Source organism: Oreochromis aureus, linkage group 11 (genome assembly GCF_013358895.1).
Source record: "Oreochromis aureus strain Israel breed Guangdong linkage group 11, ZZ_aureus, whole genome shotgun sequence".
Classification (NCBI taxonomy): domain Eukaryota; kingdom Metazoa; phylum Chordata; class Actinopteri; order Cichliformes; family Cichlidae; genus Oreochromis; species Oreochromis aureus.
The window spans coordinates 18298778-18313710 of record NC_052952.1 but is presented as its reverse complement, the minus strand read 5'-3'; the positions used below and the strand labels follow the sequence as shown (position 1 = coordinate 18313710).

Genomic DNA, 14933 nt, shown 5'->3' with positions numbered 1-14933 from the left:
TGAGTCTTCTCAATGTCTCAATCAATACTGTCATATAATCAATAACGGTGAAAAAAAAATCTCCTCATGAAAAGTTGTTAATGTTAATTCTGGGATGCAAAACTAAAATAACCTGCTTTTCCCCAAAACAATATATACAGTAGTAAATCTAGACAGGACCTCACTGCATGCATTACTGCCAATCTCGGGCCTACAGCGACAGCCCAACCCTATTAGCTGTTCCGTTACTATAGCAACTTGTACTAAATCCCCAGAAGAGAAGACAGGAAGGGGTCCGAGGGCAAAAGCAGGTCATTTGGTTGATAACCAACACATGTCTTGCCTCAGTGTCTCAGTCAACTAATACACCGATCCATGGAGGAAAAAGATGCCTTGTAAGGATGGTGTGGCTCTACAAAAAATGCTTTTTAATAAAGCACACCTCATAAAGGACGTTAAATTGTAAACTCCTGACTAGTTATAAGAGAGACAGCCAAAATAATGTTTCACAACATGGCAATATTGTATTGCAGTATTAATATAGACACTGAAAATGGTCAACCCTTATAATTATGATTATATTTCTAGTGTGTCTGTTGAGTGAGGCGGGGGTCCCTAAGTTCTCAATGTACTTATAAATTGGTGTGAAAACAGTTCGTAGCATTTGTATCTGGAGGCCTGGAGTATCTTCAACACAGTGTTAATAATTAAACAGTGTAGAAAACAGCAGCTTACCTTGATTTTATCAATAGAGAATCTACAATTCATGAAGTTAATATCTACAGCCCCCCTCATTTAAAAGTTTCCACTGCACAAAAGGGATGGGTGGTCAGTCCAAATATAAATAATAGTAGCTGTTTGCTTTAGACCAGTCACCTGTCCTCCTCCTGACTGCCTTTCTCATCATAGTATGTCCGATACATCTTTTCACTTTTCTAGTGTTGTTAGACTACGTAAGTTTTTGTTTATACATAAATTTATGATCAAATACACCAAGCGCTGCATAATCCTGCCTTGACAATGAAATGGTACCAGTAGAATCTGTGTATTCTGCACAGCTCCTGCGAGAGAGTGGTGGAAAAACTCAATGTGGAGCTGCTGCCTTTTGGCTGTGAGCTTTCCAGCATAAATCTATTGACAGTGGTTAACAGAGGTGCCATCAGTCCAATACTGGCTGGCAGCGTCCCCCAGCGGTGTTTTACAAAACAGTGTGGAGTAACTGCTGGAAAGCAAAGTGGAAAGGCCTGTTCTTTGGTCGGGATGGGGTGGGGCGGGGGCTATTTGGCCAATCAGCAGCTCTGAGTTTACTCATTGGCTAGAGGGGAACTGTCAGTCAAATCTCCCAAAGACTGTTTTTCCTGCGATTTCAACAGTACAGCCTCAGAGTTTGAGGGGAGCAGATCTCCGTCGATAAAGCCCAGTGTCTTTACAGCACTGGAAACAGTAAAAAAGTATACTCAAGTAATACTAAGTAATACTTTCTGTATTAAAACTTCTACTATACAATATCATGCAAAGTTAAATATTAAAAATAGCATTAAACGTTTTAAATAATACAAAATGAAGCGATTCAGTACATTATTTCCACCAGGAATTTACATTCATTGCAACTGCTTTATAAACCCACCGCTGTATCATTTTAAAGTGGATGGTATTTTTCTCTTAAATGTATTGAACTTTATGTAACATCAACTGGAAATACGTGGAAGTACTCTAAAATTAAATAAAACTAAAGTGCACCAAGATCCCTGGATCGATCCCGGGAGGAGACACAATACATTTATTTATTTATTGTGTTATCGGACTGTCTTTTTGTTTCCAATAAAATAAAATAAAATTTGTGAAATACATTATAGGAAGTGCGCATGCCCTGCCATACCCTGCTGACGCCCATGGGTGGCAGGGCTGTTCCGGACCGCTGGACTGGGACGGTCGAGCGGACTGCTCCCTGATTGGTCGCTGCTGTGCGCGTCCCCGTCGTCTCCTCCCGGTTTTCCTGGCATGACCTTTTCCCTTGGCAACCACTTCCTCCGAGCATCAACGGCCATCTTTAATTTTAACTCATTCATGAAAAGTTGTTTCGCTCATTTATTCAGGCCGACCGACACATTTGAGCTCAAAGCAGCGTCACCGGCGCTGTGTGCATGTTGTTTCCAGCGACAAGCACAGAGCAGAGCCGAGCGGCACCGCAGCAGGCTATCCTCCGAGATTAAGTAAACACCGAGAGCGTACGTGCATATTGTTCATTACAGCGTCTAATGCGTCACCGAGGCACGCTTTTATTCACTCATGTTTCGGGCTGCTGTTTGCTAAATGTGCTCGTAACCAGGCTGTCCGAGTGAACGGCGCTCACGGTGATACTAACATGTTGCTTTTTTGGACTGAAGGAGCACAATCACCCGACAGAAACAGCAGGTGGAGCGCTGTAACAAGTGTGCCGATCATTGTCTGAAGGGCACAGCAGAGTAGTCGCCACTGCCATGTTATGCTGAAAAACAATCCCAGCAGCAGGGAGATAAAAGTGAATGTTCTTGACTCCAACGTGTTTAGTTTGTTTTTTTAGCACAAAAAGAAAAGAAATGAACTCCCTGTTCTTGTGATTGCCCTGATACCCCTTCATTCATTCGCTTATTCTCTATCGTGGCAGAATGAGAAAGAAGCAGACTGCCAAACAGAGGAAGACTGAGGAGACTACAGTTGTCCAGGAGTTTGTGGTTGAAAAAATAATTCGCCGCAGAATCTCGAACGGGAGAGTGGAGTACTTCCTGAAGTGGAAGGGCTTCACTGAGTGAGTGGGATGTTGCAGAACCAGTCATTTGAACGGTTTGATTGTGTAACCCGTAGTAAAAACTGCTTTTCCCTCCTCCTGTTAACTCTAACCGCAGTGCAGAAAACACGTGGGAACCCGAGGACAACCTGGACTGTCCTGAACTCATAGAGGAGTTCTTGAGAAACGCCCACTTCTCCGAGGAGAATGAAGAAGAGCAAACCGAGCAAGGGTTTGTTCCCAAAGAGGAAATGGCAGAGGAAGAGACAGAAATTGTGAGTATGTGAGGAATTTTGGAGTTTCTGGAACGTCTGTATGTCTGTATGTTTCCATGTTATTTACAGAACTTCTGCAGCTAAATCTGCCAAAAGGGAGAACAACAACAAAAAATATAGAAGTATAATGAACACAAACCGTGGTGGTAGCATTTTCCCTTTAGTTGTAGACTGAGGTTGGAGTGGGGTCGACTGACTCCTTGTCAGAAATTGTTTTAAGGCTCAATCTGAAAGTAAATGTCGTGTTAAAGTGGTTAGTTTTACAAAAACTCCTGAAAATGAAACCAGTTAAATTTCCCCTTTTTTTCCGCAATGGGTGTGTACAGTGAGGGAGAAAAAAAATGAAATGGCTCAGCTCAGCAACCTTCTTATCATGTCTAGTAAATCTGTGCTGTAACTTTGAACTTTGCCTTTTCTTATTTTATCCTTTCAGTCCTGTGTGCAGGAGGCTCAGGCTGTGAAGACGGACAACAGCGTCCTTCAGCCGGATGATGAGCAGACAGACTCCCCCAGTGACCTCAGTACTTATCTCGAGCCCGAATGCATCATCGGCTCAACGGACAGAAAGGGAGAGCTCATGTTCCTAGTCAAATGGTGACTACTTCCTCTTTACTCTGTCCTTGAATAAATGCCAGCACTTGGGTAAACGTGAAAAATGTTAATATTTAAAGCCAGAGTCTACAGCAAAGGGGGCGGACTCAATTTTTTTGTTGCTGTTGCTTTGTGGGAAACTGCACTTTTCCAACATTTTATATATGTTTGATCATTTACTTGAGAGGAGAAGTTGGACATTGACACTGACCACCACAAACCTTATTAGTAACAGATTGGAAAGAGCAGATGGGCTTTGGGTTTATCATTACACACAACCATTAAGCTATAGACTTGGGGGCTCTTAACTATGCATACCTGGACTATTAAATGTTGACTGAAACAACAGCTCTGCAAAGATCTACCTTTATGAGGCTCCAAGTGATTGGCTTAGATCGTTTTGCATTTTTCTTGTTCTTCTGATTTACATACACAAGTGTCAGTGTCCAGGAGTCCAGCAGAGCCGCAACACTATCTACGGCTGTAGTTACTTTATGAAAGGGAGCTATATTGAATTACATCAGATTGTAAAGTTGTACCTAATATAGTGGTTGCATAGAATAACAACACATTCGCTTAAAAACATTACCACAAAGCCAGTTGCAGCTTTAAAATGGGAATTTGAAGACGCACACAGGTCATTGTATTAGTAACTGAGATCACAACACAGTTTGTAAAACAGTTGAAGTCTTTTGAAGCGCTCGATGAGTTTTGTTAGGTTTGAGAACTTGGAATTTTTTGAAAGCTTTGAGTGTGAAAGATGTGCTCATGTTTAGGGCTGGAAGTTTAGAGGTCTACGGAAAACAAACACTTACACACAATTCCGCAAATTATTGACCTTACCCAAACATCGGCTTTATTCAAAGAAGCACAGCACTGATAAGATGATAAGACGCCAGAGTCCTATTTTGTTCCCTTAAGCAAACAAGTCATTTTCTCTACTTCTCCTCCACAACAGCCAGTCGGAAAATGTTTAATTCCCTTTGTTTGTCTCAGTCTATCCCTTGCATCCCATTCTGTCATTCTTGTAATCTTCTCTGCAGTTTTCCTGTTTTCCTGCTGTTTGCCAGCTCAATCTCCATCGTCCTTTGCCCAGTGTATCAACTATCCCTCCTTTGCACATGTCCTACCTATTTCAGCTTTTGCACACTATCATATGATTTCTGTAGATCCTCAAAGACACAGTGCTACTACTTCTCTGTACTTCTCCATTAACACTTTAAGCAAACTAGCACAAACAGCGCTCTTTCTCAGTATGAAGTCAAACTGCTGCTCGCTGATCATCATCTCTCCTCTTAACTGAGCTTTAGCTGCTCTGTCCCATGTCTTCATGGTATGGTTGATCAGCTTCATCCCTCTGTGGTTACTTCAGCTCTGCACGCATCATCCTTGTTCTTGAAAATCAGTGTCGGTATGCTTTATCACATTTGTTGGTCTGTCAGCAAGACACTGTGAGAAATTACTGGCTAAATTTAACAGACTTGGTGGAACAATGGAGCATGAGCTAAAGGAAGCTAAAGCTAAAATCGAGTGCCCCCTTTTCAGTAGAGTCCCCTTACCCTTCACTTCTCCATTAAAAAAACTGTCAGAAATATTTGTTTCTGTTAAAACATTTTGCATCCATTAAAAATGAGAGGCGGTTTCAGTCTTTTTCCTTCTGCTGCGCGTATCCCCACAGGAAAAACTCGGATGACGTTGCCCTGCTGCCGGCCCGTGAAGCGAGCGCCAGATGTCCCCAGGTGGTCATCGACTTCTACGAGCAGAAGCTGACCTGGCACTGTGGAGACGACGAGCAGTAAAAATGTGTGTGGGTTGTGTGCAGAGGAGAACTAATAAACAGCTGTGCTCTCATCTGAAGCTTAGCTTTAGCCTCCATCAAATGTCCTCCTTCAGCTGGCATCGGAAGCACTCTGTGCGAAATCACATCCCTGCTGCAGGTGGAGTTTCAGACTCTGGCAGGTGTGAGATCCTCGCCGGTGATGGATTTTAAGTGCTGTCTGCCCTGTGGTGCTCAAAAAAGGTCACTGTGACTTTGCAGACACTCTGATGGAGGCTCAAGCTAACCTTTGTGTAGAGCGGCTGATCTGAGGTCAGACTAACCCGTTGCAGCTTTTTTCCTGTGTCATCATGTAGCGGACTCGATCACTGTGGTTGTGTTTTGTTTTGAAGATATTGTTCTATGAGTAATTTAGTATTTATAGTCCTGTTTAGATGCCACTATCTTACACTGGAAGGGCCCTGCGGTTGTTTAGTGTGTGCTTTACATCCTGTACGGCAACACTCTACTGCCAGAGCCAGCAAACTACTGTCCAAGTCCATGCCTTCAGCCTATGTAGCTTTTGGTTAGAGCTGAAGATTGTAGCCCTGTTGTTGGAATGCCTCTTGTTTGAACTTGTATTGTGTGAGGTTGTGAAGTGTTAATGGACACAGCTTTTACTGTATCTCTTTATGACCCTTGTGGTTGATGTTAAATAATATATATTTAAAAAAATGTTGCCCATCAAAAATTCCCTTGTGTTTTTTTTAATCAGCTGCTGTAAATTAGCTGTTTTCTCCTGTTTATTGAATTAGAACGTTTCCGATTATTTAATATTTGGTGCTTTGATCCAAAAAGTGAAGCCCTGTAGAATTCTTCAGAATAAGAGCACCTCAAGGCAACTGTTGTTGTGATTTGGCGCTGTATAAATAAAATTAAGTTGAATTAGAAGGTCATGAATTTTCTTAAGTAAATCTAATGAGATTTACACTTATTGAAATGAACACTTGTGCACCGTAAATGCGTAAGGCGATGTTAAATGTAGCACTTTAGATCTGAGACTGTGCAGTTTACGCAGGGCATTCATTGACTGTAATTATAAAGTTCTGTGTACTTTATATCTGTATCCTGGTGGCATTGTTCTGACTTGACATATCTCCCATGACTGCTATGGGACACTCACCTGAACCTCAAACCTCCTAAAAACACATCTGCTACAGAACTACTGTAACTGTTGACCATGGATCTGTGAAGTCTGTGAATAAATGAAACCTTTTTTGACACTTTTTGCATCTTGATTCACTTTGATCATATTTCTCACATTATGTTGTCCAATTACTCCTAAAATAAATGATCAATTCCAAATTATTTAAAAAAACAACATGAATATGAGATGATTCATTTGACATTACATTACTGGCACTAAATGGGCTACACAGAGTTGGGCCCAGAAACACAAGCTTTGTGATTTTCTTTTTTCCTCTGTGCACCACCATAGTGGAATTTAAAGCTAACACTTAAGATGTGCTTAAAGTGCAGACCTTTAATCTTAATTCAAGGGTTTTACTGTAAAAATGCAGCTCTTTAGGAATTGCAGTGATTTTTTTTTTTTTTTTTTTACACAGTGCTTCATTTTCAGAGGCTGAAATCAATTGGACAAACTTACAACATTTTAAATTGATGGATTGTTGTCATTGCTTGAAAGTAAAAACCTTTGCAGTCAATAAATGACTAAAGTTTAGAACCCATGGACATCACCACGTACTTTTTTCCCCGTGCTTCAGAGGTTTTGCTAGCCCTATGCTGCGGTCACTGTCTGGTGCTGCTTGTGGGTTTTTCTGGATTCAGTTTTGTTTTTAGTAACTGAAAGGCACGCTGTTAGGCGGAGATCAGGTGACTGACGTGGTTGATGAAGAATATCCCCGTTTTTTGCTTTCAGGAACTGTTGAGTTGCTTTTGTAGTATCCTTCAGGTCATTATCTGTTTGCACTGTAAAGTGATCAGGTTTGTGGTATCTGAGGGAAAAGTATAGTGCTGTACACTATCAATAAACACTAGTGACCCTTTACCATTGGCAACCGTACATGCCCATGCTATAACATTACCTCCACATATTTTACAGATGATGTGGTATGCTTTGGATAATGATTAGTTTCCATGCTTCTCTCTTCTCATTACTCTGGTACAAGTTAATCTTAAGTTTACGTGTCCAAAGATACTTTTTCTAGAACCGTGCAGGGTCTTTTAGGTATTTTCTAATCCAGCCTTCTTGTTTTTGAGTTTAACCAGTGGTTTCCACCGTGCTGTAAACTCTCTGAAGGTGTTCCTTGACTCTGGACCCTTGGTTTTGTAGACCTTTGTTAACATGATATTTCAGTGATTTTTGTTTAATTGTTTTGGAACTACTTGAAAAGCCCCACAGTCTATTATTATCAGTTGGACTCTTTAGTTTCCAGTGATGGTTTGTAAAGAGATGCTGTGTTTTCAATTACCTCTTCTTGACTTGGTTAGATGCTGTAAAGTTGTTTTTCCCTACAAATTGAAACGATTCTGTCATCATGTATTTTAGTTTTATGTTTTTCCCTTTTTTTCTTTGTTTTTTTTAGATAGTGCAGTACTGAGAGTAAACAGAAAAGATGGGAGAGAGTGGAAGGAGTTACACGCAGGAAATGTTCTGGCGTGGACTTAAAACCAGGCCTCTGCAGTACCCTTGGGTACTTGGCTACCAGCATCCACTTCAGTTGTCTCCTGTGATCTTTCAGGCATCTCATTGTTTTTAAGAACAGACCAGATTGTTGATTTGGCCTCTCTTAAAGTTTTTGCTGTCTCTATGAGAGGATTGTTTTAAATTTTCAGCCTAATGACGGCCTTCCTCATTTAGATTGGCATCTCATTGGACCTTATATTTAAAATCTAAACCATTTTCACCATTTTGAATTAACGTCAGATCTTATGTCTACTTCATTTGTCACAAAATAACAAATGAACAGGCCTCACCTGGCCACGAAACTGCTAGCAGTTACCTTTGAGCTTCCTAAAATGGAAGACTGTGTATAAAAATGGCTGTAATTTATAAACAGTTAATACTAAACTTTTTGTTAAACTTTTGTGAATTAAAGCTGAAAGTCTGATTGTGTGATGTAAAATCCACTGTGATGGTGTACAAAAAAAAGCAAACCTACAGCAGTTGTGTCTTTTTCTAACAAAGTATGGACTTCCTGTAACTGTAGCAGCTTTGATCTGGTTGTGCTGACACATGTTCTCTAACAATGCTTCCGATTTAGGAATGTCCATTTTGCTGAGTTGACAGTTAGAGGGAGGTGCTTATATCAGTCTTGTGACTTTATTTTGAAACCTTTGCTCCATAACAGTAAAGGTGGAAATAAAAGACACAAATGCAGTGCTAGGACCACCACTATCTATCTGACTTACGGTTACTGAGATTGAATCTTTCAGATCATGACAAAAGAAACTGACAGAACGGAGAATCAGGTAGGTCTGAATTAATGTTGTGAATTTGACGGAGTTTCTTAATTGTCAAGAAAAAAGATCTTTTAGGAGTCACGTGTTTTCCTTAAACTGTGGCACAACTTTGAAAATAACCGTTTTTGTACTAAGCATGAAACCATTCTCTGTTGGATTTTCCTATCCTGGTTCTTGTGATGTTAGTCATTCTACTTCCTCTATCTGCCAATATAATCCTTCCCTTTTTCACAACACAGTGCATTCCATTCAGTCTTTCAGTCTCTGTCCTGCCTTCTCCATGCAGCAGGTCATCAGTGTCTGGGTACGGGACCCACGGATGCAAAAGAATGACTTCTGGCATGCCTACATAGACTATGAAATTTGTTTACATGTAAGTAAAATGCTTAAGACAGTTGGTCGAATCTTTATTCTTTCATTTAGGGTAGCTTTACTGTGATATGTGTGTGACACTGGGGTGTCCTGTTTTAGACCGACAGCGTGTGCTTCACCAAGAAGATCTCCCAAGTGAGAAGGAGATACAGTGAGTTTGTATGGCTCAGGCGAAAACTGCAGGCAAATTCACTGCTAATGTAAGTTCATCCACTAAGATTTGAATTTAAAGTTTACTTACTCATAGTTAAAGCAGTGTGCTCAGTTGTTCCTGACATTTTGTTGTTCTTGTTGTTGTTTTTCCAGGGTACATGTACCAGGGCTGCCCCCCAAAAACCCTTTCTTTAGTCTTAATAACGCTCGGCAGATCACTGATCGAATGAAAGGACTCCAGAAATTTTTGGAACAGTACGTGAGAACTCAAAGATCAATGCATTCATGACCTCTGACCTAGTCAAACAAAAACCGGAGTACAAACACAGGACCACATGACTGACTCTTTCCAAAGATAATACCGGGCAAAGTTTTAAAGTGTTTATTTTTCCCCAATTTTTTTCAGAGTCCTTCAGAACCCTCTGCTGCTGTCCGACAGCTGCCTGCACCTTTTCCTACAGTCACAGCTTAGCGTGCCTATGATAGAGGCCTGCGCTGCTGGGAGGACACACTACTCTGTGGTTCAGGCTGTGCAGCGCTGCGGCCTCCGGAGATTCCACTCAGAAGAGGATCTGCACAATAACCTCAAAATTTCCTGTGACTCTGACTCAGATAGGTAAAAAAAAGTGCTCTGATCTCACCGCATGAGTAGAACTGAAAGTCTTTAGAAGTTAGTTTCACTCTGCCTAATTCACTAAATTTTTTTTTTTTTTTCAGCTCTGAGGGTAGGGATCCAGAACACAAGATTAAAGATTTGGAAGCTTCTTCTCTTGATCTCATAGAAACGAGCCAGGAGGAAGAGCCGAGCTGCTTACCTCGTTCTACATGAAAGCATCATCTTCATACCTCTGACAGAATGTGGGAGTCTCTGAACCCATGCAATGTTTTGGATGAGTGAAGGAAAAAGCTATTACCGTAAACCTGTTACTGCACTTAACATGACTCGTCTTAATTATTTCATTTATTTAAAAAAAATGTCACAGCTTCTTTTGTTCTTGATGAGATGTTTTAGTTTGAAACTTGCACAGTAAATAATAACAAAAATTTACCTCTTGTATATTGCATATCTATTGTACCCATATGTTCCCAGATTGTCTGAATAAATACAAAGTTGTACCAACAATTTCCCTGAAGATGGCAGTGTTGTAACAGCAATGCGTTTGTATAGTCTTTGCTTCATAAACATTGCTTGGATTTTGGTCATCGAGACTGAAACTGGTCAGATACGAGTGCAGTGAAAGCCTTTTGTTCTCCTCTCTGTGTTCCACTCCCAATCAAGGGAAGGGTGTGGGAAGCTTGTCATCTGGTGGCCACCGCAGTGCTTAGCAGTATGACATGTGTAATAGGGTCTCTGCAGAGTTTTTAGACAGCCCCCTTGTCAGGTGTGTGGCTGGTAGGAGGTCCTGTGGGATCCCAATGGACTTGCTCCTGTCTGAGAGGGCTATCAGGTAGACAGGCTACATTGCTCCCTACTGAAGAAAATGCCAGCTGCACTGACAAGCCACCCTTTCTACCTGTCTCCTTTGCTTTGTGTTAGTGTGAGCTCTACTGCAGTCACATCTCAGCGTGTCTGTTCGTGTGTGTTCACTAAACACACACGCCTGCTCTCACAGTGAACATCACCGTGCTTTTTTTTATTGCAGATGTAATAACGAGTAAGGGGAGTGGAAAAACTGACATATCTGCAACACTCATTAGATGAAGTGGTTTGTTTAGTTTGGTTTTTTCCTCTGCAGCAGCTGGGTGAGATTTATTGTGAATTCAGAGGGTGGAAGAGATAGTAGGCTTATGTTAGAAAGAACAGAGCAGTGACATCATCTTAAACACACTGAGATGCAGATAGACAGCCGCCGACCGAGCTGCCACGGGAGGGTGGGACACATTTCCGGAAGATGTGCATCCAGTAGACGTGTATTCATTTGCATCTACAATAGTGAAATTTATGTTTATGCAACCATTACAAATTCTTGACGTGTAATCAGCATTATTTTGCACCTTCGGACAAAGGTGTAGGTGTTTAAGTACAAATATATGAATGTTTTTCACAATTTCCACTTCAAAAATTTTGAAAAATGTTTGTCTTGTCTTCCTGCAAATAGCTTGCAAAGAAGCTATTTAAGCAGGAGCTGTTTAGTTCAAATGATATCTGACTTTCCAGTATTGTTGTGTGTCACCCTGACAGACTTTTAAGAAGCCTATGCAAAATGCTACATTGTATCATGTCAGTTTTTGAAGGAATTCTTGAAGTTAAAGATGTAACATTTGGGGTATTGTGTGGGTATTTTAAAAATAAACTCCAGTCATTCAGAATTAAATTACTTTGTCTGTCAAAAAAAGAAAAGAAAAGCTGTCATGTAAATTTTAATTAATTAAAACATTTTAGACTCTCATCAGTTTCATAATATTAATGAAACCAATGAAGGATGTATCACAGCCCTTGCGATGCAAGTGTAAGAGATGCTAAAAATGTAAAACGGAAGAAGTAATCTTGGGGAGCTTTGGAGTTGCAGGTTGCACAATGAACTAAGTTCCCCTTGCAGAGCTTTGTGACTGCAAACTCCTTTTTGTCACTAACTGTCTTGTGGATTGAAATGTTTCCATTTGCTAGTTTCAATTTGACCTGTTCAGCAGTATTGACCCATCATTCGATGGTTCAGTACTCTGATCCACTGGCCGTTAACCTTGAGCCTAGCCTGTCGCTGCCGTTCTGCTACCATGACAACAAGGAGACATTTAAAGCCATCAGATCAATTGCTAGCGGCTCCCTGCTCCATGTTGTGTGACCCACAGTGCGGTCAGCAGGAGTGAAAACAGTGAGACAATAAATGAAGAAGAAGTAGAAGATGAAATTTCACTCTCCCTCTGCAAATATTCTCACTGTGCGTAATCTAATTAGTATGCTTATTGTTTGACACATAAAATAGTAGAAGACCAAATAAATGAAAACGGCCCCTCTGGGAGAGACCCATCTGCCTCAGACCAAGTCAGCATGTCTTTCTGCCACAACAGCTCAAACAAACCACATCTAATGTCTATGATCACATGCTTGACTTGCTATTCCATCTAATTTGTAATTAACACTGCATCAGAATAAGCAAAAATAAACATTTTATCTTTTGGAATTAACCAAACTGTCAAACATGTGACAATATGAAATCCCAATCAGGGTATGTCTACAAAGCCAAAAACAAATGGAAGAAATGAGGGAGATATGCTCCAATGGAGGCAAATTACAGATAAATCAGAGCCTGCTCATGCATTTTAAGTGCCACATTATACAGAATCCATTAGTAGCAATAGGAGCTCAGCACCATTTGAGATATTAAATCTCTGTGACTGCAACTCTGTTGAACCAGGATGAGTCGATATCAGAGAAAGCCAGCTGCACTGCCAGTGGACAGGGGCTGATGCCTAAACAAAATGATACCAGGAACATTATTGGTGATATGACAACAGCACAAGCAGGCGATACGGCGTGTTTTTCCACTATAGGCAGATCTTGGAGCTGGGGATTTACTGAAGCGTTAATAAGAAACTGAACATTTCTCAAGGTCTCTTACATTTCATGCCAGTACTGAGTGCTGATTTACTGTGGGCCACAAAGCTTCCACAACCTGACAGCCAAAACAGGATTTTTCAGATGTTACATCTGTCCTTGCAGCTGTGTGTGCCTCTGTCCTTCTATGTGTGTGTGTGTGTGTGTGTGTGTGTGTGTGTGTGTGCATGTGCACATTCAAAAGCCAAACCTACCCTCAGTTTGACCAAGAAGCAAAAACAAAAAGGAAAAAAAAATCTTCAGGGTTGAAACATTTTTCTGTGTCACTCAAATGTCACAGATGGAAATGAGCTGACATGAGCCATCCATCAAACTCTGCAGCCTTACCTTTTCTGAGTTCTGCATAGCTAAACCTGCTATTTCCCCTGCAAATGGTGTCGCCTGTTGATGTGTGGATGTAGCAATTACAGGGAACCGATGTGATCACTGTACCAAGGCATGCACCAGCTTCCCATCCCCTAGAATCAGAGCTGATCAGCATGAAACTAGCTCCTCTGCCTTGAGCGCATCGGCTTGAGGGGGAGAAAGAAAGATGAGCTCACTGCTGGGTAATTTCCTGAAATAATATGGTGTGTAAAATTAGATGTGCTTCCTTTGGTTTGTGCATCTTAAAAACAGATGTATGACGAGGAGGGACTTAAAACAGCAAATGTGTTTGATCATATATAATCACAAATGTTCATTAATTAATGAAATAATCCCTTCGTTTTATAGAAAGGAACATATGCCTGCAGGTTGTACAAACAGGGGTCTTTACTTTTTTGGCATCTATTGTTTTTTTAATGTTAGCATAGCATGAGAATTGCTTTATCACATAACTATATATATATGTAAGGCAGCATAGCCTTACAGTGATTGCCCTTCTGCTTCACAGTAAGGACATCCTTCCCCTGGTGGGGCCTTCCTGTGTGGAGTTTGCATGTTCTCCCTGCACCTACATATTCGTCCTACGTCGGTGCAAAAACATGCATCTTAGATTATCCAATTTTAAGTTAAAGTTTTTAATGAAGTATGTATGAATGCATTTTAAAATAAAGTCCTTTGAGTGAGTTTTCTAAATTGTTAACTTTTGACTTAGAATTAGGTTAAAAAAATGAATAGATGAGAATTTAGTGGGTAATTCCTTAAATTGAAATGACAAGAAACTAAATATTTTTAGTCTTTTTTTTTTTTTTACTACAGTTCATAGTCGTGTAGACTTGTGATCACTTCATTGGCATAGGAACAGGTTGTTTTGTACTGTTTTCCCATACAAACAGCCTCCAAAGCCACCAGCTTTTAGAAGTACAAATTCTTTAAACTGCAAAAAATGTAGAAGCAAGTCCTTGTGTAATGATTGTTATTACATAGGTTGACCAATAGCTCAACCGATAGATGGAGATAGAAAGAGAGGGAGATGTGTAGTACATTTTTGCATGCATTCGCATCTTGGCACAGGGGAACAGAGCCCTTTGTGTGTCACAAGATCATGTGTAAATAACAACCCCTCCAGACAAAATGTCTTGTTAGGGATGAGGTATGAGTAGAGGGGGAGCGCTTTGGTCAGATCCATTTCAGGGAACAGAGAAACTGCCAGTGGTGGCAGTGAGAAGACGACATAGGGTGGAGAAAGAAGGGGGGAAAAACGGAGGGGTAGAGGGCACCATCTCTCGGGGCCTCTGAGCTTCACTGGCAGTGTGTGTAAATCAGCAGGCAGCTCACGGCTGCAATGAGGTAGAAAATAAAAAAAACATAAAAATGTCCAAGTGAAATAAGAGGCAAGGAGAAATCTTTTATGATGAGCCTAAATTCTCCTTACTCTGCAGTAGATCCACTGACCGGCTCAGCTTGTCTTCTTCAGACACCGTCCATCATCCCAATATCTGCATATAGCCACAAATTACTCAAATTACCCCACCTGCTACTCATGTAATACATATGTAATGAGTATCCTAAATTTGCATGATTATTATTCATGGTACCCTTAATAGACCTATGTCAAATTCATTAATATGCACGTAA

The 14933-nt window shown here is 40.7% G+C and overlaps 2 protein-coding genes across 3 annotated transcripts; both read left to right on the top strand.

Annotated features, from left to right (window-relative positions):
- The first annotated feature begins 1987 nt into the window (after positions 1-1987).
- cbx3b (chromobox homolog 3b) lies at positions 1988-6651 on the top strand. Its single transcript, XM_031746276.2, has 5 exons — positions 1988-2207; positions 2627-2767; positions 2865-3021; positions 3455-3615; positions 5291-6651. Exons 2-5 carry the CDS (start codon positions 2628-2630, stop codon positions 5409-5411), a joined length of 579 nt encoding a protein of 192 aa, XP_031602136.1. The 5' UTR covers positions 1988-2207; position 2627; the 3' UTR covers positions 5412-6651.
- A 2055-nt stretch (positions 6652-8706) lies between these two features.
- On the top strand, positions 8707-10499 carry snx10b (sorting nexin 10b). 2 transcript variants are annotated; one of them, XM_031746251.2, is made up of 6 exons: positions 8707-8860; positions 9138-9224; positions 9323-9423; positions 9530-9631; positions 9783-9992; positions 10094-10499. In XM_031746251.2, the coding sequence occupies exons 1-6, from the start codon at positions 8828-8830 to the stop codon at positions 10203-10205; spliced, it is 645 nt and encodes a 214-aa protein (XP_031602111.1). In that variant the 5' UTR covers positions 8707-8827; the 3' UTR covers positions 10206-10499. The 2 variants fall into 2 exon arrangements, with proteins under 2 accessions (XP_031602111.1, XP_039475097.1); XM_039619163.1 differs by lacking the exon at positions 8707-8860 and having other exon boundaries at positions 8911-9224.
- Positions 10500-14933: the final 4434 nt, after the last annotated feature.

Coding starts and splice junctions, on each gene's coding strand:
- cbx3b (XM_031746276.2), top strand. CDS start 2,628: ATGAGAAAGAAGCAGACTGCCAAACAGAGGAAGACTGAGGAGACTACA. Junction 2,768..2,864: donor AAGTGGAAGGGCTTCACTGA/GTGAGTGGGATG, acceptor CTCTAACCGCAG/TGCAGAAAACACGTGGGAAC. Junction 3,616..5,290: donor CTCATGTTCCTAGTCAAATG/GTGACTACTTCC, acceptor GTATCCCCACAG/GAAAAACTCGGATGACGTTG.
- snx10b (XM_039619163.1), top strand. CDS start 8,988: ATGAAACCATTCTCTGTTGGATTTTCCTATCCTGGTTCTTGTGATGTT. Junction 9,632..9,782: donor CTCCAGAAATTTTTGGAACA/GTACGTGAGAAC, acceptor AATTTTTTTCAG/AGTCCTTCAGAACCCTCTGC. Junction 9,993..10,093: donor TGTGACTCTGACTCAGATAG/GTAAAAAAAAGT, acceptor TTTTTTTTTCAG/CTCTGAGGGTAGGGATCCAG.